The following is a 21,980-nucleotide window of genomic DNA, read 5'->3' as shown; positions in this document are numbered from 1 at the left end:
CCCCGTTCGCCGTCGGCCCGGCCGGCCGGCCCGGCCCGCCCGGCCCGACCGGGTGGCGCTTGGGGATGCCGTAGGCGCCGTGCTCAAAAGTATAGTTGGCCCTGCGACTGTGCGGCATCGAGAGGGCCCGGGCCCACATGGGGGGAAGGCCGGGGTGCTGGTGGTCCGGGTCGCCGCTCGCGCCGGCCGTCGTAGAAGATGCGAGGATGCCGTCGTGGGCGGCGGTGGTTGCGTGGCTGCTGCCGCTGGCGGTGGTCGCGGAGGCTTTGCCCAACAGCATCGCGTCGGCGAGCGGGCTGCCGGACGAGGTCGGCGGTGAAGACGAGAGCGGCGAGCCGACGCTAGACCCCTGCTGCTGTCCACCGGCGGCATCGTAGGACGCCGTTGAGGGCGCGAGGCTGACGCGCGTTGTCGGCGGTGGCGAGGGGCCGCCCCGCCCGGACGACGAGGACGATGACGACGAAGAGTGCGACGAGGATGATGATGATGCGCCTCCAAACGGCGGCGGCGATGGCGGCGGCAGCGGCGTCGGTGAAGGCGAGGGCGAGCAAGAGCTCGAGGTCGAGGTCGAGGTCGAGGTCGAGGTCGAGGTGGGCGAAGACGAGCCGCTGGATCCGCTCGAGAGGGGCCTGGGCCCGAGGAGGTGGCTCGAGACTGCAAAGTCGGCCGGTGCCGTCAGCGTCCAGCCGCTCTGCTGCTGCTGGTGCTGCCTCAGTGCAGGCACCTCGGTCCACGCCTGCGAGGCCAAAGGCTGTCCGACCTCTGAAGATGGAGAGGACGACGCTGCTTTTGCCTCGGACCTGGCTGTGGCTGTCCCTGGTGCCGCCGAAGGTGCTGCGAAGCCGAAGCGCAGCGAGTGCGTGGCGTCGAGGTCCACGGCAAGGTCGGACAGGACACTGGTGCGTAGGTCGAGCGCGTCCATGTGGTGGACTAGGCCAGCATGGCCTCCTTCAAAGGCGTCGTGGTCGCCGCTGCCGGGGAGACTGTCGGCAGCAGTGGCAGCTGACGTTGCCGCACGGCCATCCGCACGACGCAGCGGAGCAGCTTTGCCGGCCCTTGCGGATCGTGTCAGAGGTAGTGCTGATCGGCCATCGGCTCGCAATGCGCCCCGCTCGGGCGCCGGTGAAGGGTATGGTGACGCCGACGATGAGGAGTCAGTCGATAGCAGAGCGTCCATCTGCGCTGCCCTCGCGTGGATGCGCGGATCGTCGTAGAGACTGCCGCTGCCGCTGCCGCTAGAGCCGCGGCCATCCCCGACGACAGACCTTGCCAGCGATAGGTTGCGCTGCTGGTGATGCGACGGCGGGCGCGCTGGCTGGAAGCCGTATGCGAGGCCGAAGTTGGTGTTGCCAGCGTGCAGCAGTGCCGAGGCAGTCGAGGCGGCGGCCGAAAGGAACGACGCCGAGCCAGGACCCGCGACGGAGAGGGGCATCGATCCGCCGATCACATAGCGCTGCGAGGCGAGGTTGAGCGGGCTGGCGGCGGCGAGGCTGCGGATGGCCGAGAGGCCGGCCGCCGTCGACACCGAGGGCAGGTGCCGGGCAATGAGCTGCGCGCGGTTGGTGCCAAAGGCGGCGGCGTCGCTGCTCGACAGCCCTTCGCCGCTGGAGGCGGTGCTGCTGCCGCCGGCGCCGGCAGCGCTCAGATAGCTCCAGCCATGGCTGTTTCGGAGCGCGGGCGTGGTCGAGGCGGCGGCAGAAGACGAGGCGGCCGACGACGAGGCGATGCCTGTGCTGCCGCTTGCATCGCTTGGGCCGCTGTGCAGCCACGGTGGCAGCTCTGGTCCGTAGAAGACGGACGCTGTCGAGGCAGGCTGGCCGCGTGGACCGCTGTCTGCGCTGAGGCTGGGCTGCGGCTGCGGCGAGGGTAGCGGCATGTCCGATGCAGCGATTGTTGATGTCGACGCCGACAAGGCGGATGGTGGGGTGGCGCCCGCCGAGGTAGACCTCATATCGGCCCCGCCAGACGCGTGCTGAAGGGCGGCATAGGAGGCTGGCGTCGTCGAACCGCTGCCGGAAGCGGCCAGGTCCTCGAGAGAGGCCGGATAAGAGGGTCCGGCATAGGTGGATGCATCGGCAGGGGTCAGAGTGGTGGTGTGGGCACGATAGCCGCGCAGCTGAGCGCCCCTGCGCGTCTTTGCGAGGAGCGAGGCCGCTGCAGCGGACCGAGGCGATGCGGCCGCGGTCCTGGCAAAGAAGGCATGGCGCGGGATCTTGGTCATGGCGGGAGCGGCGGCGGCGGCCTAGCAGGAGCAAGCAATGGCGGGGTGGAGCAGGAGCGGCGAGGCGGGAGCAGTCTAGGCGTTGAGGCCCGCGGCGAGGCAGAAGGCGTTCAAAGTTGGCGGCGAGGGCCGGGCTGTGTCGAGGCTATCGGCATGCACGATGGGATTGGGGCGCCGCGCGGATGCCAAACCCCGAGGGCAAGCGCGAGACGAGATCCGGGACGATGAGTGAAGCGGTTGTACGTGGACCGATGCCGGTATCGATATCGGTGGCGGCGTCGAGTGCAGAGAATGGACGGATCCGTCTTGAAAGCTCAGAGCAAGGGAGAGGGCTGAGTCGGGCCACGGGGAGCGGGCGGGGTGCTGCGCGTGGGGCCTGGCGGGAGAGGAACGGATCGACGGTGATGATGATGGCGGCGGTGTCGATGCTTCAGAGCGGATGAGCGGTCGAGAGATTGGGCGGCCAGATCGACAGCCAGACAGATGGACGGGCGAGAGGATCGACAAGGACGCAGGGCGGGGAGGAAAAGCAAGCGGAGAAGGAGGCGGCCAAGTTGTGATTGATGCGGTTGTGGGTGGCCCGGATGGGTGATGGGTGGTGCCCGGGTGCGAGCGACGAGCGACGGAGAGATGACCGAGTTGCGAGGACGCTCGGGGATCGCAGTCGCGGCGGCGGCGGCGACGACGACGGAGTGGTGATGGCGTTGGTGATGGTGGTCGAGAGGGCTGGGCCCGACAGAGAGGCGGGTTGGAAAATGACCTCGCAGGCCCAAAAGGGCTGCTGCCACGCTGCCTGCCTCAAAGCCCACCGAGCAAGCAAGCTTGCAGCGAGCGTGTGGAGTGAGGCGACCCAGCCTCCTGCCTGCAAAATTGCACCCGCTCCCACACCCGCACCTGCAGCCGCATCTCGACGCAGCCCGGCTCAACCAGGCAAGCAGGCAGGCACGCAGCCGGGCACGAGCTGAATTTCCATCCGAATTTCGCACCTCTTTTTCTTTCCCGCCGAGTGTCCGAGCCCAGCACAGGCCAGCCAAACGAAGGACTGAACTTGGGGCACATTCCAGCCACGGCCGGAGCCCATGCGGAGGCGGTTTCCAGATTCGGCGCACTGGGCACACATTCTTGGCCCCAAACCCTCCCCAATCGATCTGCCACCCACCCACGCTTCCGCCCAACCCAACCCACGCCTTCCTGCTGGCCTCTTGTTGCTGCAGCTGCCGCCTGCCGCCTGCTGGCTCCTCTTCAAGGCCAGCTGCGGCGGAGCTGAGCAACCGTGCCGTTGCGCGTTGCAGAGCAGAGCAGCCTGGCATGCTGCAGCCCTCGCTGCCACCGCCGCCGCTTGGCCCGGGTATGCACGCAGGCAGGCGGGCCGATGCGTCGACCCATCTGGCCCGCTGCCTGCTCGAATGTCGCCTTGCGTTGCCTCGACCTCGTGCTACGCCCGACCTCCCGTCGACCCGGGCCGCCCTGCTTGCTGCCTTGCTTCTTCGACCTGCCTCCCCTCCCCCTTGGACATCACGCATCGCCCGAGGCGACCGGTCTCGCCTCCCGACGCGCACGGCGCGCGCGCTCGTTCCAGCGCCAGTCGGCCTGCTGCTGCGCGAGGACCGACCTGGGTCCGAGGATCTCGTCAAAGTAGATGACGGGCAGCGAGCTGCCCCGTCCGCCGTCGGCCACCTTCGGAAACGCGACGACGTGGTACGACATGACGTCCGGATCTTCGGCGATGGTGTGCGGACCCACGGTGCGGATGCGGTAGGCGCCAGCGTCCCAGAAAAAGGTGCGCCTCGAGCGCAGCACCGACCAGGCCTCCGAGGCCGGCTGCAGCAGCACCTTTTCGTGGCTCTGGCCGAAGATCTTCATCTTCATCGCGTCCCAGTCCACGCGCCGGGTCGTCATCTCCCGCAGCCCGTCCTCGAGCTCCTGATTGTCTCCCAGGACGGCGCGGAGGCGCTCCTTGATGGCCGCGACGACGATCTGCGTCTGCTTTCCCGTCGCGGGCGCCTTTCGGATGACGCGCGACTTGTGCGGCCGCGCCGGGAACAGGCTCTGCTGCGATGCCGCCTCGGCCGAAAAGGCATCGTCGGCATGCCGGGACTTGACAAAGATGTCGAGGTGCTGCTTGAGCGACGGGTCGAGCAATTCGGTGGCGCGAGCGGCCGCGACGGCATCGCTGACGCGCGATCCAGATGCTTCACCGTCGAGGGAGCCGGCAGGCCGCTTAGTCGTCCGACCATAGGGCGACGGTCTGTGTGCAGCGGGAGCGGGAGCGGGCGACGGTGAGCGCAAAGGCGACTCCAGGGCGCCAAAGGGCCCGGGCGACGGAGGCGAGGGGTCCACGTTCGAGTCGAAGTAGGACGGCTCCGGCGACCAGCGGAGCGGCTCGTGATCGTGCGAATGGTGCGCAAAGGGCTGGAAGCCGGCCGCGGCATCGACGTGCGTTGTCTGAGGGCAGAGGCGGGTGGGGGCGAGTGAGTGCGAGCAAAGCCGGCGGTGGCGATAGCGTCATCAGCTCATGACTCTGCCCAGCATATGGCGGCGAGCACTATGGACCGCCTCGGGGGCCGTCGTGGCGAAACTCACCGGGCGTGAGTACATCTCGGCAGGGAGGTTTCCACCATGTCCTTGACCGAAATGTTCTAGGTTACCGTAGTGCTGACCGCTCCAGCCCGCGTGCGGTGATGAAGTCAAAGGAGGTAAACCGCCATCGAAGTGGTCGGGATCGAAATGGTGGTAGCCATGTGCACCGGGCTGTCCGACCTGATCCGCCCAGTGGAAGCCTTGTTGCTCTCCAGTCGACACCAGGGGCGAGACGTGGTCGGCACTCTCTGAGGCAAAGTCGCCCAGGTCGCTCCATAGCCGCTCTGGGAGAGGCGGAGCGGCGAGGACGAAGGGCAGGAGCGCCGCAACCACGATGGCCTTGCAAAGGCGGGGGCGCACCATCTTGAGCGGCGCCGAGGTCGTGCGCAAGGCTGGTGGAGTGTGTCGCTGATCTCTCGTGACTGCAAAGGCGAAGCTTGCGGTGATGGTGATGTTGGTGGTGGTGGTGGTGGTGGTGGAAAAGAGGAGAGCAGGGGAACGGCTTCTTGCAAGGTGAATCAGAGGGAGAGCGACCTTCTCGAGGCTCATCCTTCCTCCTCGGCCGAGCTCGGCGGAGGCATGGATGTGTTGCGCTTTCCTGAACTCATCTCGCCCCGTTGAAGTGAAACGAGGACAATGTCCGGCTTGATCGATAGATGAGGCCTCAGAGCAGTGCAGGGCAGCTTCATCTCGGGACCTGCGTGATTGGTCGTCGCCGGCCGTCCGTGGGCTTCGTGTTCGTCTCACTAGTGCTCGTCGGGGCTATTGCTTTCCTGAGCCTTGTGGCAGGTCAGCTCGGGGCGCAAGATGCAAAGAATATTCGTATGACCGTGGCCGCGGGCTCACGAGCATCGTCGACCGTACTCGGCCCAGCCTTCGATGCCTTGGCCGTGCTCCGTCGCGCGACCTTGCCTAGCCTAGCCTGTTCCTCAGTCAAGGACTCTGTCGCGGTCGCTGCGTCGCCGAGAGGCCGACGACGGAGATGGACGGTGCAAATGGGGCGGAGCAACAGAAACATGAACTCTCGCCGCTGCTGCTACTGCAGACTGTTGTCGCCGCGATGTTGAGAGGCTGGAGGGCCCTGTGTACTCCTCTGCGTCTGCATCTACGTCTTGCCTAGCCCGCTTGCTTCGGTGCGGTGCGGCCGCTGCTCGGTCTCCTACTCTGCTACCGTACGCTCGCAAACTACGAAGGCCGTCTCCTCTCGTCTACCTGACTCGGTGCTACGACATCTGACGGCTGGTTCGCCCGACGACCTGAGACTCCCCTCGATGCCGGAACGGCTCAGACGACGCGGATACGAGCCGGCCGCGCCAGTTTCTGCAGGCTGAGCAAGGGCATGGGACCCTGGATCAGGCCAAAGAAGATGACCGGGGCCTCGCTCCCTCTTCCTCGGCCGCCGCCGATGCGGGCGATGCCTGCACGTTTGGGGATGGCGATGACCTTGTAGAAGAGGAGATCGTGCTCTCCAGCGGCCCAGTGCGGGCCGACAACCTCGATCCTGTAGGCGCCGGCATCAAAGAAAAACGACCACTTCTCCGCCCTGTGCGCCCACTGCATCGCATCGTCAAAGTCGAGGACCGCTTTGTGGTCCTGGTAGTACGTCTTGGCTTCCGTCGAGGTCCAACGCATGGGCCGAGGCCGAATCAGGAGCAGCTGGTCCTCGACTGCGGCAGACGAGCCGAGCGAGGTCCGGAATCGCTCCCGGATGGCGGCGATGACGAGATCCGTCTGCGCCTCGCTGGCGAGCACCTTGACGTACGTCCGGCCGTCATGGCGCTTGGACGACATCACCTCGAGCTGCCGGGCCGCGCCGAGCGAAAAGATGCCGTCGGCATCGAGCGAGGCGATGAAGGCGTTCATGTGCGACCGCAGCTGCGGGTCGGGACCGACAGTGGTGAGCGGCCGGCTGAGGTGGAGCGTCGACAAGGATTGCCCTGCGGCCCGGTCCGGGGATGCGGGAGGAGGCGACGCCTGCTGCGCGTGGGGACCGCTGCTCGTCGCCGCCACCTCGCCGTGGTCTTCGACGTGACCTGTCGGAGCAGGTCGCGGTCCAGTGTGTGAGTGGTATGTCAGGGGCGACCAACGGTCAAGAGGGGCTTGGCGCTCGATCGGAGGGGACGATGGCAAGCGGTAAGGAGCGTCGAAGGCGTTGAAGGGCTGCGGGGCTTGGGGAACTGGCTGCCAGTCGTTGTCGGGGGCGGTCGGTCCAGGCGACCAGCGCTGCGCACGAGGGGTCAACGGCAGGCGGTACAATCTGTCGATGGCGTCGTAGTGCTCAGGGCTGAAAGCGATGGGCGACGGCGAGCGACGAGCGCTGTCGAGCACGCGAACGTGCTCGGGATAGGCCGGGGGAGGCGACGGCGAGCGGCGGGGACTGCCGTAGTCCGGGAACGGGCGGGGAGACGACGGCAGCGGCCGCACGTTTGAGTCAAAGTACGACGGCTCGGGCGACCAGCGTATGTCGGGATAGGCGTCGTTGTCGCCAGCGGGCGAAGGGGCAGTCGGGTAGTAGTCGCCGCCGTAGCCGTAGCCGTGACCATAGCCAGCGTGCGGGTATCCGGCTGCCGGCTGTGCGAAAGCATCGGCCGTGTAATGGGCGGGAAAGTTGGCCATCGAGGGTTGGGCTTGACGTTGGCCGCTCGAGACGAAGGGTGCGACGTGGCCGGTGAAGACGGGCTCTGCGTGCGCAGCGACGCCGTGGGCAGCATCCCACATCTGCTGAGGCGATGGCGCAAGCGCGCAGGGCAGCAGGGCCGCGGCGAGTAAAGTGGCGTACAAGCGGCCTGCTGCCATCTTGACTGAGGATGGCGACGAGGGATGGAAGGAGAAGGATCGATCGTATAGCGACAGTGAGGGCAAGGCCGTGATGATTGTCGAGGATAGAAGCTGGCCCTTGACGAGCTGCCTTATACATACCTTCGTCGAGGCATCATCCCCAAAGGAGGCGGTCTCTCCTCGTGTGTCCCGAGGAGCAGCGTCAAGGCCGTGCTGCTGCTTCCCGGAACGGAGCCTTGCAGCAAACGAGGTCGAGGCCATCGTCCGCGTCCAGCCCAATCGACTTCATCTCCAAGAGATGAGTTGCCGAGGTCATTTTGCCCGAGGAGGAGCATGACCCACCTCGATGCAACGGGGAGGCACACGTGACGCGAGATGAAGTGTGGCGATGCATGCTGCCTCGTCCGGGTGGGGACGATGGCCATTGATGACTGCTCGGGGCTTGGCGGCGGGCAGGGTGGCGTGTTTGTGGCTGGCTATTGCAGCAAGACCGGCCCGACTCTGCGGTCCGGCGTGTCGAGGTCGAGGCAGAGACGGCGGAGGATGCCGTGAGCGATACGCCTCGGGTCGAAAGCGCGGTTGGGGGCCAAGATCAGCTTCAGAGCACGTTGGCCATGCTTGGACGCCGCATCGTCTGCTCGCTTCAGCATCGTCTCCGCATCAACGGACGGTCGAGGCGGGGCGGACGACTGTTTGGACAGAGCAGACGTATGGTGTGGATGAGCGGGCAAGCGGGCAAGCGGGCGGGCGGGCGGCGCGAGCGGACGGGCGGCGCGGGCGGACGGGCGGTGCAAGGTCTAACATATGCCTGGCCGACGCACCATGTCGTTGCTGGTCCCCGCTGCGAGTCACCGGGGAGATGGGACGGACATGGCTGCTCCGCGCCTGCAATGCACTACGACGGCGATGTTTCGGCCGTCAACACCGGCGACGCTCGAGGATACTGCCAAGGCGTCACGACAGCGACACCCTTCTCCCACCTACGGCCCGTCCTCTGACTCTCCAAACCTCACCGGCCCAGCACCGACCTCCTAGACCAGGACTAAGCTAGGCAACCCCACCCTTGTCTCTTGACGGCGTCGATTTCCAGGCACGCTGGCCAAGCGACCCCTGCGACGACGACGACGCCGATGCCGCTCAGGCGACGCCAGTTCCACCTCGGAGAAAGCGCCGTTTGGGCAGCGAGTCTGGCACCTTGATGGGCAAAAAGTAGATGACGGGCAGCGACTCGTCCCGGTCGAGGGGAAAGGCGACGATGTTGTAGAGCCTCTCGGTCGACCGCTCGTCGTTTCTCCTGGGGCCGGCGGCCTTGATCCTGTAGCCGCCGGCGTCGAAGTAGAACGATCGCGTCCGCCCCATGTACTCCCACGCCCTCAGGGCGCCCGGATCGAGCGCCTTTCGGTGGTTGCGGATGAGCTGCAGCAGCTTCTGCACGTCCCACGTGCCGGCTGTGAACTCGATGGCGCGCAGCTGCTCGTCGAGGTCCGGCAGTCCGTCCAGTTCGATCCGGTACCGTTCCCGGATGGCGTCGACGATGAGGCTGGTCTGCTCGGCCGACGCCCACGCCTTTCTCAGGCGCATCTTGTTCTCGTGCCCCTCTACGGTGATTGGCGGGAGCCGTCGAGCCAGCTGGGCCGAGAAGATGTCGTCGGCGTGCAGCGAGTCGAGCAGGGCGTCCATCCTCGCCTTGGAGGCGGCGTAGTCGGATTCGAAGGCATCGACGCCAACGTAGGCCGGGGTGGTCTCGATGGCGCCCGCCAGGTGACGGACAGGCGACATCTGCTCGGCTTCGTCCGCGTGCGGAATCTGGCGCCAATGCGGCACCACAAGGGCTCGTCCCATCTCTCCGCCAGCTCTGCCGGTGCTGCCACGGCCCGCCGGTGACGAGGCGGTGGCGTGGCCTTGCCGCGCGTGCCATGCCTCAAAGTCGGCTAGGAGGGCGTCGTGGTCGACTGGGACGCGACCGAGGCTCGCATCGCCGTCGTTGGGACCGTGGCCACCGGACGCATAGCTCTCGGCGTGACCAAAATCCGGCGAGCGGTACGGGGCGTCGAAGTCATCGAAGGGCTGAGGTGACGGGGAGAGCGGGTGAGAGTTCGAGCCAAAGTACGACGGTTCCGGCGACCAGCGCAGGGCGGGGTAGCGCTCGGACTGCTCCGTCGACTGTGTAGCGGCAAGCGGCAAAGGTGCGATGGAAGAAGGACGGCGAGTGGATGGTGGTGGTTGGCCAACAAAGGTGTGCGAGTGCGAATCAGCGCCAGTGCCGTGTGCAGCACGGGATCACGCGAGCCGCGGACAGCCGAAGAGGTCCGTCGTGGTGCGACTCACCTGCTGGTACGCGGGAGCTTCTCCATAGCCCGCCCGCATCCAGGGGTTGCCACGCGATGGGGCTGCCGAGCGGTAGCCTTCGCCATGGCCCAAGTGCTGGTAGCCGCCGCTGGTTGAGGTACCTGGCTGCGCGCCATGGTCTGACGGCACACCGTAGTCGTGGTAGCGTGGCCAGCCTGCTGCGCCTTGGTGCTCGCCAGTCGTCACGGCGTTCGCAAAGTGGTCGGCGGCAAACGATTCTGCTCCGGAGCTGATGTCGTACAGGCCGTTCCATAGTCGTTGTGGGTATGGAGGAGGTGCGAGGGCAGGGGAAAGGAGGAGGGCGGCCGATACGGCAAGCACCGCAGCGCACAGGCGGAAGGGCGCCATCCTGGACGTCGCGGTGGTAGCGGCAGCGGTCGAGGGAGGCGGACGTCGCGGGTGCTTGGTTCACGAGGGGTTAGCTGCCTGCCTCTTAGTCGGTCGACTCTGCCATCGTTGCTTGCTTGCGTCCTTGCTATACATATACCCGCGCCGAGACTTTCCGGGCACGCCTCGAGGACGCATGGCAGAGCCCCTTCGTTTGTTTCTTGCTCGGTTGGGCGTGCTTGATCAAGCGGCGGGACTTGCGTGCCATGGTGCGAGCTGGTCGGGGCTGGCAAGAGAAACCAGGCCCGCTGGTCGCCTTGCTCGGGGCGTAAGGTCCGCCGCGGGCCCACATACATACGCCTAGCCTGCTGCTACTGCGCTGCATCGCTACGCCCCGTCTCGCCGCACCATCCGGCCGCGGGCCATTCGTCCATCTTGGCCGCGTCGGCGCGTCGGCGTCGATGAGAGATCGTGGCGAGGAGGGAGGCGGTGCGGATGTGCTGTCGCGGTATGGACAGTCAGGCATGGACGGGGTCTGGCCTCACGGCCGGATGTCGTTGGACATCGCTCCAGGTTGTCGAGAGTGTCGGATGAATTGGGACCGCTAGCAACTCTGGAACACAAGACACCCCTTCCTCTGACTCTACGCATCCAAACCGCCCAGAAAGATCTGATCTCCTTGGACCCCGCACTGCACGCTGCCCACCGTGGGGCCAGGCCCGCCCTGCTGCCGCCCCGGTCTCTGCCACTGGCACCCCTGTCGTCTTGCCCGAACGACCGACGACGGCACCGATCGCGAGGTGTCGGCTGGGAGAGCGATAGCCGCTGGGTGTCATCTCCAGAGGTCTTCAGTGTTGAGCTAGTCGAGCAGCGAAGCCGGTACCTGGATCAGGTGAAAGAAGATGGCGGGTAGCGACCTGTCGCGCGGAAGGGCGACGGCCCTGAAGGCGTGGCCTCTGCGTCCTTTGCCGATGGAGTTGGGCCCGGCGAGCACGATCCGGTATTCCCGGCTCGGGTCAAAGAAGAACAACTTGGGCGCGCTCAGCACCTGCCACGCCATATCCGCGTCGATTTCGAGCACGTGTTGGTACCGGTTGTAAGCGGCAAGGAGCTTGTCGTTAGACCATGACATCTGCATCGGCGTGATGCCGCGCAGCTCCTCTTCGAGGTTCGAGTGTCCGATCTTCCAGGATCGATACCACGCCTTGACGACGTCGAGCACAAGCTCGTTCTGCTCCGGGCTGGCCCACACCTTTTGCAGCGAGACTCTGGCATCGTTCCATAGCGCGATACGGGGCAGGCGCCGCACCGCTTCCGCTGAAAAGATGTTGGCCGCGCCCCTGGACGCGACGAAGTTATCCCATGCGGACTTGAGCTCCGGCTGTCCGGACACGGCGGGGGCGAAATCAGCGCGTGCTGGTGACGAAGAGGGGCCAGCATATCGACCAGGATCCATCTCCTGGTCCGCGCCAGCGTGCGGGTCCTGCCGCCAGGCGCCCACCGTCTGGTCGTCCTCGTCACCGCTGCCGCCGACATGCTGATGCGACCACGGATCGCGGGGCGAGACTGGCTCAGTCATCGGGGCGGGTGACGGCAGGCCGTAGTGGCCGTCGAGATCGGGAACCGAGCCGGGAGACGACGGAGGTGGCTGCACACTCCAGTCAAAGTTGGAGCGTTCAGGCGACCAGCGGATGTTGCCGAGGCCTTGGCCTTCGTTCGGATGAGGCGACGCGTAGAAGCCGCCGCCATATCCATGGTCGTGGCCATAGTCATGACCATAGCGCTGGTAGTTGGCGCCGGTCTGCTCGTAGCCGGCCGGCAAGCCGCCATACCAGCGCGGGTCGTGCTCGCCGGCGGACATGGCAGGCGCAAAGTGACCGCTCACGGCGGGCTCCGCCTCGGCAGCGGCGTCATGCATGGCGTTCCACAGCGGCTCGGGCGAAGGCGCAAAGGCGGCAGGCAAGAGCGCCGTGCCGATGAGTGCGGCCCAGAGGCGAAACGGTGCCATCGTGGGTAGGAGGTGGCGGCGAGGGCTGGAGTGTAGTCTCGTCGGAGGGAAGGACGGTGAGAACGAGGCTTTGGATGCTTGGCCGAAGGGAAGCAGGTGGAGAGACCCTTCGACAGCCTGCTCAGGCTCGCTTTATAAGCGCATCCGGGCCCGAGAGACACTCGCTGCGTTCCCAACGGGGTCGTAACAGCTTCCAGGTGACGGAGTCGACCGAGCGTTCCGGGCTGCGAACGAGATGAGGCGGTGGGAAGGAACCGAGGAAGCTTGGCCAGGTGGGTCGGCTGGAGCAAACCGGAGATCGGGCGGGCTCGTCGCCACGGACTTCCTCGTGCCAGGCTGATTGCGCGGACGAGGTCGACGACCGGGGCTTGCCAAGTCAAGTCGACCTCTGTGGGTGGCGGGACGGGTCGCCGCACATGAAGTCGGGCGTGGCCGCAGGCCCACCTCGTCTCGGCGAGCGGGGCGGTGAGGGTGCCGATGGCGTGCGGTCGCCGCCGGCGACGACCTGAAAGACTGAGCCAATCGGCCGCCCGGCACTCCGCGCGGCCGGGGCTGAGTGGTAGCAGAACGGTGGCGTGCGGGACCCTAGCGCAGCGGGCCGACCTGGACCGTCTCGCTCTGGACGCGCGCGCGCTCCTTTTCGGCCTGCTTCCAGAGCTTGTTCGAGTGCTTGGCCCTCTGCTGCCACCGGGCCTTGGCGCCGTGCATCAGCCGCGTCAGGATGACCGACGCCTGGCCCTTGGTCAGCGAAGCGGTGGCCGACACCACCGAAGTCACCGACGACGAGGTCGAAGGGTCCGACGAGGTCGCCGCCACTTGGCTCGCCAGCGCCTTGGTCAGGCCGAGCCGCTTTTCGACAAGCTTGCGCTGGCTATCCGAGGCGCGGGTGCTGCGCCACTTTGCGTACCGGCTGAGCGTCGAGTAGAGCTGCGGGCTGCCGCGCAGGATCTGCTTCTGGACGTATCCATCGCTACCGCGGATCGCGCCCTCGAGGTCCGACGACTCGAGCACGCGGCGGGCGCGCCGGTACGGCGACCGGGCGACGCCGAAACGCCGGGGCCCGCGACCTCCGCCTCCGCCCATGGCGGCCATGCTCTCGTCGGCATCCGAATTGACCGGTGTGAAATGCGACACCCAGCGTGGCTTGCCATCCTGCGCTCCGTCGCCGGTGCCGTGGGCAGTCGCAGCATCTCGATCGCTCTGCTGCGTCTCTTCGGCGTCGTCCTCGAGCCGCTCGACGCGGACGAAGCCGAACCGCGGGACGTCGAGGATGTAGGTCTGGGCGCCGCAGTCGACCCAGGCGTTGGGCGACATGGTCTCGACGACCCGCGAGCGCGCCTGCATCGCCTTGTGCAGCTGGAAGGGGTCGTCGTAGTCGATGTAGGTGAGCGTGGTGGACTGCGCGATGCTGAGGGCGTCGGCGTCGTCGGCGTCGGCGTCGGCCTGGCCGTCGTCGCCCAGCAGCGCGTCGTCGGCCATCTCGGCGCGTTCCTGGAGCGACTGAACCGTCTCGCCGTCGATCATCTCGTCCGGATCGAGGCCAAACAGGGTCGGCGTGCACACGACGCCCTTTTGGAGATTGCCGACGATGTCGAGGATGAGGCAGTCGTGCTTGCCCGTCTGGGGCGACAGTCGGAGCCCGCGGCCGATCATCTGGGAAAAGAGGTTGCGCGAGCGCGTGGGGCGGGCGAGGAGCACGCAGTCGATGGCAGGCACGTCGGCGCCCTCGGTCAGGATGGCGCAGTTGACCAGGACGGGGAAGCGGCCCGCGCGGAAGTCTTGGAGGAGCTGGCGGCGTTCGAGCATCGGGGTGCCGCCGTGGAGGCAGCGCGCCTCGATGCCGGCGTCGCAAAAGGTGCGGGTGAGGTCCTCGACGTGCTGCACGTTGACGGCGAACACGAGCGTCGACCTGCGCTGCCCGCGCGCGCGCTCCTCCCAGGCCTTGAGCACGAGGCGGTTGACGGCGGGCGTGTTGACGACGGCCGCGAGCGACGACGCCTGGAAGTCGGCGGCGGCGCTGGCCGACGAGAGCTTGACCGAGGCGAGGTCGATGTCGGCGCGGATCGACGTAAAGCGTATGGGGCAGAGCCACTTTTCGCCAATCATCTCGAGGAAATCCTTGTGAAAGACGATGCGCTCAAAGACCTTGCCAAGCGCCAGGCCGTCGTGGCGGGTAAAGGTGGCCGAGAAGCCGACGATGGGGATCTTGGAGCCGGTGGGTGCATCGGCAGGGTCGTCGGCACTGGCGGCATCGCCCTCGTCGATGTTGGCAGCGTTGGCGACGTCTGGGTCAAAGTGGGCGAGCACGTCGCGGTAGGATGGAGCTGCAGCGTGGTGGGCCTCGTCGACGATGAGGGCCTTGAAGAGGGCCGGATTTAACTTTTCCAGGCGCTCCTTGCTGCGATGGAGGGTCTGGACGGTGGCGACGGTGACGTCGGCGAAGCCGGATGCGCGGAACTTTGCGCCCTGCTCGATCTCGACGAGCTTTTCGGGGAAGGTCGAGGATATGGACGCGGCGGCCTGGAGAGCGAGCTCAATGGAGTTGACCAGCACGAGGACGCGGTCGGCGGCGAGCGGGGCGGACGACGAGGAGGCAGCCGAGCTGTCGTCTTCGACGTCGTCGCGGAGGGACGTAGGGCTTGACCGGGAGCGGGCGGGGATGCGGTCGATGAGGTGGGTGAAGATGGTCGTCTTTCCGCTTCCTGTTGGTGACGATACGCCGATGCGAGTGACGCCGCCGCTGATTGCGGCGAGGCACTCTTGGATGCACTCTTCCTGGTACGGCCGCAGCTGCACGCCGTGGTGCGGGGCGGCAGAGGAAGATGCAGAGCGACGGGCGGGTGAAGTTGTAGTGTCCGGTGCTGCTGATGTGTCCGTCGTGCTGAGCACCTCTGCGCGGCATCGAGCGGCGATGGGACGAAGCGCCGAATGAGTGTGAGGGCGGGCCGGCGGGCACCAAGGCGCTGTTGGGCGGAGTGCGGCCGTCGAGGCGAGTTGGGAGCGGACTGCCGCCGTTGCGCCCTGGAGAAGCCCCAGTGCGGATGTCCTCGCACCTTGCAGCACGGTGCGACGAGCTGAGCGCAGCATGGGGTGCGGCACAAGGGCGGGCGGGCCGAGCAGACAGGAGAAAAGACTGAGGGAGGAGGCGAAGGGGATGGTGGTGATGGCGATGGCGATGGCGGTCAGAAGGATGCGAAGGAGAAAAGCCGAGTTGCCCTCCACCTCTTCCAGCAGCAGCTGTGCAGAGGCCCAAGAGGCGAGGCAGCCAAAGCGCGACGCGAGAGACCAACACCGAGCTTGCCTGGCCAGGCCTGGCCACGCTGGGCCTCGTTGACCCAACCACCACCACCACCACCACCACCACCACCATCTCTCGCCCTGTTTCAACACATTTTCGGAGCAGCCGCCTCAGGGATCGGAACAGCCGCTCCAAACACCAGACCAGCCGATCCAACCACCGGAGGAGCCTCCCAAACCATCGGAGCAGCCGTGCCGACCATCGGAGGAGCCGCCCCAACCAGCGGAGTAGCCGCTCCCAACCACCGGAACAATCGTCCCAGACCTGCACGGCCATGGCCGCAGACCCTTCACTCGTCGACTTTGTCCGCGTGCTGCGCGAGACGGCACTCGAACAGGCCACCGCCCGCTCCGAGGCACTCAACCAGCGCAGCACACCAGCACCGCCGCGTGACTCGTCCACCGCCAACGATGACGGCGGCGACGACGACCAATCGCCAGACGGCGCAGGCAGCGTCAGCCCGGAACTCGACCTGCAGAGCCTCGTCGAACTCTACCACGACGAAAGGGCGCGCAACGATGCCATTCAGGCCAACCTACACGAGGTGCGTCCTCCTCGCGCCGCCCGCTCCGTCTCGCCGGCACGAGCTGACCGACCCTACCGCCAACATCCTCGTCGATCCCCTGCACCCAACAGAGACTGGCACAGCTCGTAGAGCAGCAATCAACACGCGCAGATGAGCAGCGCCCGTCTCTGTCTGCATCTCGTGTTGCAAAAGAGGTGAGCCAGGCAGTCTGCCTCCTTCCTCTCGCTCTCGCGCCCTGTCTCGGACCGCGCCGCTGACACGCTCCGACCGCCCGACTGCCGACTGCCCACCCAGCTCGAGCTCGAACGGCTTGATTGGGAGATAGACCGACTCCAGAATGGTGAGCTGCGCGCCCTTTCTCCGGGCTCGGCGCTTCGTCGGCGCTGACTGCCCGCCTCGTCCTATCGCGCCCTCCTGCTCTCGCCTCTCGCCCTCGCGCCCGCCTGCAGACCTCGCCCACGCCCCCGAGCCGCTGCCCTCGGCCGTGTCGGCGACGACGACCCGCGCAGCGCTGGCAGACCTCTGCTCGCAGTACGCTGCCATCCTGCCGCGCCTCGAGCGCCAGCTGACGACCGAGCAGTCGCTGCTCGCCTCGGACACGCAGCTCTTGGCAGACCTGCGCATCGTCGAGGCCGGCCTGCGCAAGCGTCTCGACCAAGTCGAGGCTCGCCTGGCGGACGAGCGCGAGCAGGGCAGCGAAGAGGTCCTCAAGAAGCTCCAGCGCAAGACTGAGGCGCACGACACGCAGATGCGCAGCCTGCTCGGCCAGCTCATCAAGCTCACTTCGAACCTCTTTGACGACCGCCAGCGCGTCAAGTCGATGCGCTTCTTTATCGAGGTGCGCAGCGTCCGGACCGTCGCATCGCGACCGCTTGATGCACCGTCGGCGACGGCTCCTCCGGCTGACCGAGTGTCTGCGACTCTGCCCCTTTCTTCCCTTACCTTCGTCTGCCTCCTCCTGCCACCACCGCCACTACCACGCTCGCCCTGCAGGAACTCATGAACCGCGCCTGGGACGTGCCGCAGGACCCATACCTGCAGGTGACTGGTCCGATCGACGGTGGGGCGGTGGGCGACCGGCCGCAGCGCAGCTACGAGCCGGCCCTCGTCGAGCTGGCGGTGCGCGCCAACTTTGCCGTCCAGCACCCGCGCGACGCGCGCAAGCTGCGCCTCGTCGCCTTTGGCCGCCCAACGAGGGCCCGGGCCTGACGGGAGAAGCGCGCGCGCGTCCCCGTCGCACCGTGCGATCTCCAACTCTGCCCTGCCCTGCTCTGCTCGGCCCGCACGTCGAGCACCTCGTTCTGTACTTGTATCCCCATTCGATCCGGGTGTCCGGTCCCTGTACTCGTATCGTCAATCCTCACTGCGTGCGATTTAACGTCGGGCCGCGCCGGCGCTGCCGAAGGCGGCCATAGCAAAGTGCCGTGGATGCGGACACGGACGCGCAGCCGGACAACTCCCTCGTCGAGGCGAGGCGGACCAGGTAAGTCTCGAAGGAAAGGATGCATCGCAGAAAAAGAGGAGCGGCTGGGAAGGGCTGGCTCCGCGCCGTGTAGGACGTGTGCTGGCAAGCCGACGGGTCGAGTTTGGCCCTGCTCGGCAACGGGGGGCGGCATGGATCTGCAGATCCAGAAGCAGCTGGGGTATCGATGTAGAGCGTGACTCGGCGGTGTGGTCGCTTCTGCGATCATGACATGGGCCCAAGATGGAAGTCGATGGACGGCTGGAAGCGTCGCGTGTGGCACCAACAGACGAAGGGGTGGCTCAGCAGATGCGCCTGCGTCGCGTGGGACGAGGCGCAACCACGTCCTCCATCGTCCTAGGACGGGTGGGCACAGTCAGAAGATCCCGTTCCCTGGCCGGCGCCGCCGCCGCCGCCGCCATCGAACAGAGTGAACGGGGAGACGACGATGACGACGACAACGACAACGACAACGACGATGACGACGTACGACGGCTCGCAGTTCGCGCCACGGATCGAACGAGGATCCTGTCCCTCAGCCCGACATCGTCTTTGGACCACACCTGGCTCGAGAGGTCGGCGGCATATCGGCAGTGAAAGGCGAGGTGGTAGTGCATCACGGCCTTCCACTCGTACGTTGCCGAGTGTTTGAGGATCCGCAGCTGGTGCGACGCCAACGCGGCGCCCAACAGAGGATCCCGGGAGCTGTGTGCTGCGATTGTCGTGAAGAGCGTCCAGCAGTATGCGAATGCAGCGGGGGTGGGCAGGGAGCGTGCGAGGGCAGCGGACCGGTCGTGCTTCCAGTCGAGGTGGACGTGCACCGCATCGTCGGTATCGTAGTCGTACTCGTCGTCGTCGTCGGAGCGCGGCGCATCGTCGAGGTACCGCAGCAGCTCGGCCTTGTTGACCAGCGTGTTGAGCGGATCGGCGAGGGTGGGCAGCAGGACGGGTCGGAACGCACCCCTGGGTATCCTTGCGATCGTCGATACGGAGAGCCAGGGGAAGATGTCGGTGAGCTGCGACGGCGTGTTGTTGGCGATGGCGGTGGCGGCGTCGGTGCGGCTCGGCGTGTCTTGCCGTGCTGCGGTGGATGGGCAGTCATCGTGCGACAGCTCCTGCCCCTGCCCCTGCCCTTGCTGCGGACGCGGCTGCGGTCGCGGAGCCAAGGACAACGTCGATGACGACGAAGAAGACGAAGGCGACGGCTCGGACGCGGTTGCCGGAGCGGGGTCGCTTCGGATGTAGTGTTGCAGCTGCGCGACGACGCCCTGGACCTCGTCCAGCCGCGCCTCGACGGCGCTCAGGCGTGCATCGGCGAAGCTTGGCTCGGTGGTCATATCGCGGCGGATGTCAAGGTCGAGGATCGAGCCGGTGCGACGCCGTGATGGAGAGCAGAGGGTGGTGGTGGTGGTTGTGGTCGGGAGTCAGGAAACGGAAGGCGATGGGACGTGGAGGAGATCCGCCGCGACCCACGACATCGTCTCGCGCGAGAGGGCCCGGCGAACCTGCCCCTGCGTGGCCAACGGCGGTCTCCTCGACGATACCAAGTCTAGGAGGCCATGTCTGGCAGATCAGACGGTGGCGGCCGCCGTGATCCGCCACACGGGATCACCCGAGACGGGCCGACAGACTGGGCGGCAGCGACGTGTGCCAGGAGCGTCGTGGACGAGCAGCGGGCGAATCTCGCGCCCACGCAGAGGATGACCATGTCAAGCGGCAAGTCGAGACCGTGAATGGTCGTCTGCGTACTGCTACTCTACTGCTGGAAGGGTGACTCCTTCTTTCCTCGATCAACCTCCCGGCACCATCATGACCGCCCGTCGACCCACGTCCCCAGTCTCAAGGGCCAGTGCTGGAGGGCGACGGCATCGGTCGCCCTTGTGCTGCCGCCCTGACCTATTTGGGCGTGTCGTAGCTGTCCATACCACCGCCCATGGCATCGCAGGTCATGGAGAGGGCATCGTAGCTCATGTAGCAGTCGCCCGTCGGTTTGCAGCCTGCGGGACCGAGGAAGTAGGACCTGGCGCTCGGGTCGACGGTGCACCGGTAGGTGATCCTGCCGTCGTCCGAGAGGGCGCGCCACGTGTCCAGCTTGATGATGCCCGCCTCGGCCCCCGAGGACGCCAGCAGGGCAGTGGTTGCGATTGCGACGACGGCGACGAGGTTCATGGTTGCGTCCTGTGCTGTGCGCGACCAGAAAGGACGACGGTGGAGAAGCATCAGCATCTGGCGCTCATCGGAGCAACAGGACGGCCGAGGAAGTTGGGCTCACCGAGGTGGCGCAAGTCGTTCTTTGTGGGGCGATGCGAGGCGTCGACGATCTGCTGGCCCACCCCGCCTGGACGAGCCTCCTCATTTATCCTCTTCTCGATCCCCGCTGCCACAATCACCGCGCCGGAGGACAGGACGGAGCAGGGCCTGCCTTCCTGCCTGCCTTGCTGTGCTGCGGATGCGCCCCACCGGCCGGGGACACCTGGACCGCCGCCGTTTCTGGCGCGTGCCGTGGTCAGTCCCCTCGAAGGAGTGGCCGGCAGGAGCAGGTACTACGTGGGTGGGTGTGCCTGCCCATCGCCGCTGCCGCATGCTTTTACGTGATACGGACTGGCAAAACCGATGCTATGCAGAGCCCTACGATGGCCATCGGGCCGGAAGGATGGCGTTGCACGTCGTTGGTCTCCTGGGCCGAGGCATGGATGGACCGGCTGCGGCTCGAAGCCAAACGATGTGCCATCCAAGCCTGAGCCACAGCAGAAGCGCAGGTCCCCGCGTGCGCCCGGGTGAGCTCCCTCACGGATCCAGGGGCTCAGATCTACCGTGAAGGTCTCCGCAGCGCACCGTCAAAGCGTCGGAGCCCATCGTGCAGCGGTTCGGAGGCTGGCAACTTACCGCCGGGCCCGAGAGAACAGGCAGGCAGGCCTCGGTAGAAGCGGTCGACCCCGCAGTATCGCCGTGCCAGCGTGTCCGCCGTCAAGCGTGAGCAGTCCATCTGTTTGGCCGTGGCGGCGGCCATGGCACTGGGCGCCACCGCGGCAGAGCTGCGGCGAGCTTCATGATGGCCGATCGAGGAGGGGGCTAAAGGGATGCGACTTGGAAGAGAGAGAGGTGTCCGGCACCTGTCGACGTCTCGTCGCGCGCCCAACTAGGGCCTACCTAGCCTGTCGTCGCTCGATCTTGCCTGCTTGCCTGCCGCAGCGAGAGCGTGTGTACGTGACGCGCGCCAGGCGTCGCCGTGGGTACGGTGCTGCGCTTCCATATCATCGGCTGGGCCGGCGTGGCGGTGCTGCTGGTTTGCCCGTCTGCTTCCTCGGCAGTCTGATGGGAGGCCGGAGGGTGAGCGTGGGCTCAGCTGCTCAAGGGTCGGCGTCGCGACAGAGGGTAGGCGTAGGCAGGCCTGCCAGGCCAGGCTGGTGGCAGGCAGGCAGGCGGTGTTGGTTGGCCTGCGTGGATGGACCCTGATGAGCCGTCGCCCGCCAAAAAGCAAGCCAGCCCACTAGCCAGCCCGCTAGCCAAACGCCGCTGGCCAGCCCGCCTGCGCTGTTTGCCCATTTTGCCTCGCCTTTTTTTCCCGTGATTTCATGGCGGGCCGCTCACGACGCTCGTACGCACGGCAGGCGGGCTGCTGCTGGTCGTACGTGTACGTGTGCGCGTGCGTGCGTGCATGGGTAGGCGTGCCAGACGGGCTTGGTTGGCGCAACGACAGCGCAGAGTGCAGCGGCGATCCGAACGTGCTGCTTGCTTGCTTATTGCTGTTGGTTGCCTGCCTGGTTTGCTGTGCTAGCTGTGCTCTTTGCCTTGCTTCTCTCGCTGGCCTGCCTGCAGCCTCTCTCTTTCCTGACTGATCGCCATCACCAGCCCCCTCTCGCCCTCGTCAGGAGTAGCCTGCTGGTGTTAATCGCCGCTGCCGTCGTCGTCGGCCCGTCTGCCACCACCACCACCACCATCACCACCACCACCACCGCCACCGCCGCCCGCAACATCGCCCCCGCCACCACCACCACCACCACCACCACCACGAGACCCCGCGATCCGCCCCCTCGCCATCGATACCTCCCACCTCGCCGCCGCCGCTGCCATTGTCTCGCCGCGCTGCCCCTGATCTCGCCTCTGGTCCATCGGAAGATCGACGGGCACAGCACACCCCAGCCCAGCCCGGCCAGCCCGTCTTTCCCCCACTGCCGGAGCCGCCTGGCCGTCAACACGTCGTCACCGCCTGCTCCTCAACACCACTCTTTGCTTTCCCCTGATCGCGCCCCGCCTCTAACCACGCTCCCTCACAGCGGGCGGCCGCGAGGATGCCAGTGCGACGGCCCACGCTCCGACAAGCTCAACCCCTAGCATGACCCCATCGTCCAACTGAGCCCCTTTCTAATCAGCCACACAGACACACACGCTCTCTCTCTCTCTCTCTCTCCTCACTCTCTCTACTCTCTC

At 66.6% G+C, this 21,980-nt stretch overlaps 9 protein-coding genes across 9 annotated transcripts in view; 1 reads left to right on the top strand and 8 right to left on the bottom strand.

Moving 5' to 3' along the window:
• PFL1_02636 (uncharacterized protein) overlaps window positions 1-2,221 on the bottom strand; it is a gene marked incomplete at both ends in the record, with an annotated part of 3,713 nt that extends 1,492 nt beyond the window's left edge. Inside the window, one exon of the mRNA XM_007880151.1 lies at window positions 50-2,221. Within this exon, the coding sequence (XP_007878342.1) occupies window positions 50-2,221 (2,172 nt within the window). The remainder of the gene's footprint in view (window positions 1-49) is intronic.
• Window positions 2,222-3,736: 1,515 nt separating this feature from the next.
• Window positions 3,737-5,164, bottom strand: PFL1_02635 (uncharacterized protein; the record flags this gene model as incomplete). Its single annotated transcript, XM_007880150.1, has 2 exons — window positions 3,737-4,666; window positions 4,805-5,164. 2 exons carry the CDS (start codon window positions 5,162-5,164, stop codon window positions 3,737-3,739), a joined length of 1,290 nt encoding a protein of 429 aa, XP_007878341.1.
• Window positions 5,165-6,085: 921 nt separating this feature from the next.
• PFL1_02634 (uncharacterized protein) lies at window positions 6,086-7,597 on the bottom strand (the record flags this gene model as incomplete). Its single annotated transcript, XM_007880149.1, has 2 exons — window positions 6,086-6,834; window positions 7,033-7,597. The coding sequence occupies 2 exons, from the start codon at window positions 7,595-7,597 to the stop codon at window positions 6,086-6,088; spliced, it is 1,314 nt and encodes a 437-aa protein (XP_007878340.1).
• A 1,119-nt stretch (window positions 7,598-8,716) lies between these two features.
• PFL1_02633 (uncharacterized protein) lies at window positions 8,717-10,276 on the bottom strand (the record flags this gene model as incomplete). Its single annotated transcript, XM_007880148.1, has 2 exons — window positions 8,717-9,742; window positions 9,908-10,276. 2 exons carry the CDS (start codon window positions 10,274-10,276, stop codon window positions 8,717-8,719), a joined length of 1,395 nt encoding a protein of 464 aa, XP_007878339.1.
• An 838-nt stretch (window positions 10,277-11,114) lies between these two features.
• On the bottom strand, window positions 11,115-12,263 carry PFL1_02632 (uncharacterized protein; the record flags this gene model as incomplete). Its single annotated transcript, XM_007880147.1, has 2 exons — window positions 11,115-11,636; window positions 11,757-12,263. The coding sequence occupies 2 exons, from the start codon at window positions 12,261-12,263 to the stop codon at window positions 11,115-11,117; spliced, it is 1,029 nt and encodes a 342-aa protein (XP_007878338.1).
• A 585-nt stretch (window positions 12,264-12,848) lies between these two features.
• Window positions 12,849-15,350, bottom strand: PFL1_02631 (uncharacterized protein; the record flags this gene model as incomplete). Its single annotated transcript, XM_007880146.1, has 2 exons — window positions 12,849-15,154; window positions 15,317-15,350. 2 exons carry the CDS (start codon window positions 15,348-15,350, stop codon window positions 12,849-12,851), a joined length of 2,340 nt encoding a protein of 779 aa, XP_007878337.1.
• Window positions 15,351-15,835: 485 nt separating this feature from the next.
• On the top strand, window positions 15,836-17,296 carry PFL1_02630 (uncharacterized protein; the record flags this gene model as incomplete). Its single annotated transcript, XM_007880145.1, has 5 exons — window positions 15,836-16,105; window positions 16,198-16,281; window positions 16,382-16,427; window positions 16,537-16,925; window positions 17,081-17,296. 5 exons carry the CDS (start codon window positions 15,836-15,838, stop codon window positions 17,294-17,296), a joined length of 1,005 nt encoding a protein of 334 aa, XP_007878336.1.
• Window positions 17,297-17,925: 629 nt separating this feature from the next.
• Window positions 17,926-18,886, bottom strand: PFL1_02629 (uncharacterized protein; the record flags this gene model as incomplete). Its single annotated transcript, XM_007880144.1, has 2 exons — window positions 17,926-17,942; window positions 18,040-18,886. The coding sequence occupies 2 exons, from the start codon at window positions 18,884-18,886 to the stop codon at window positions 17,926-17,928; spliced, it is 864 nt and encodes a 287-aa protein (XP_007878335.1).
• A 559-nt stretch (window positions 18,887-19,445) lies between these two features.
• On the bottom strand, window positions 19,446-19,905 carry PFL1_02628 (uncharacterized protein; the record flags this gene model as incomplete). Its single annotated transcript, XM_007880143.1, has 2 exons — window positions 19,446-19,727; window positions 19,822-19,905. The coding sequence occupies 2 exons, from the start codon at window positions 19,903-19,905 to the stop codon at window positions 19,446-19,448; spliced, it is 366 nt and encodes a 121-aa protein (XP_007878334.1).
• Window positions 19,906-21,980: the final 2,075 nt, after the last annotated feature.

The sequence above is a fragment of the Pseudozyma flocculosa genome (assembly GCF_000417875.1).
Source record: "Pseudozyma flocculosa PF-1 unplaced genomic scaffold scaffold00007, whole genome shotgun sequence".
Classification (NCBI taxonomy): Eukaryota; Fungi; Basidiomycota; class Ustilaginomycetes; order Ustilaginales; family Ustilaginaceae; genus Pseudozyma; species Pseudozyma flocculosa.
Note: the sequence above shows the minus strand (reverse complement) of the source record. Positions and strands in the feature narration are given on the sequence as shown.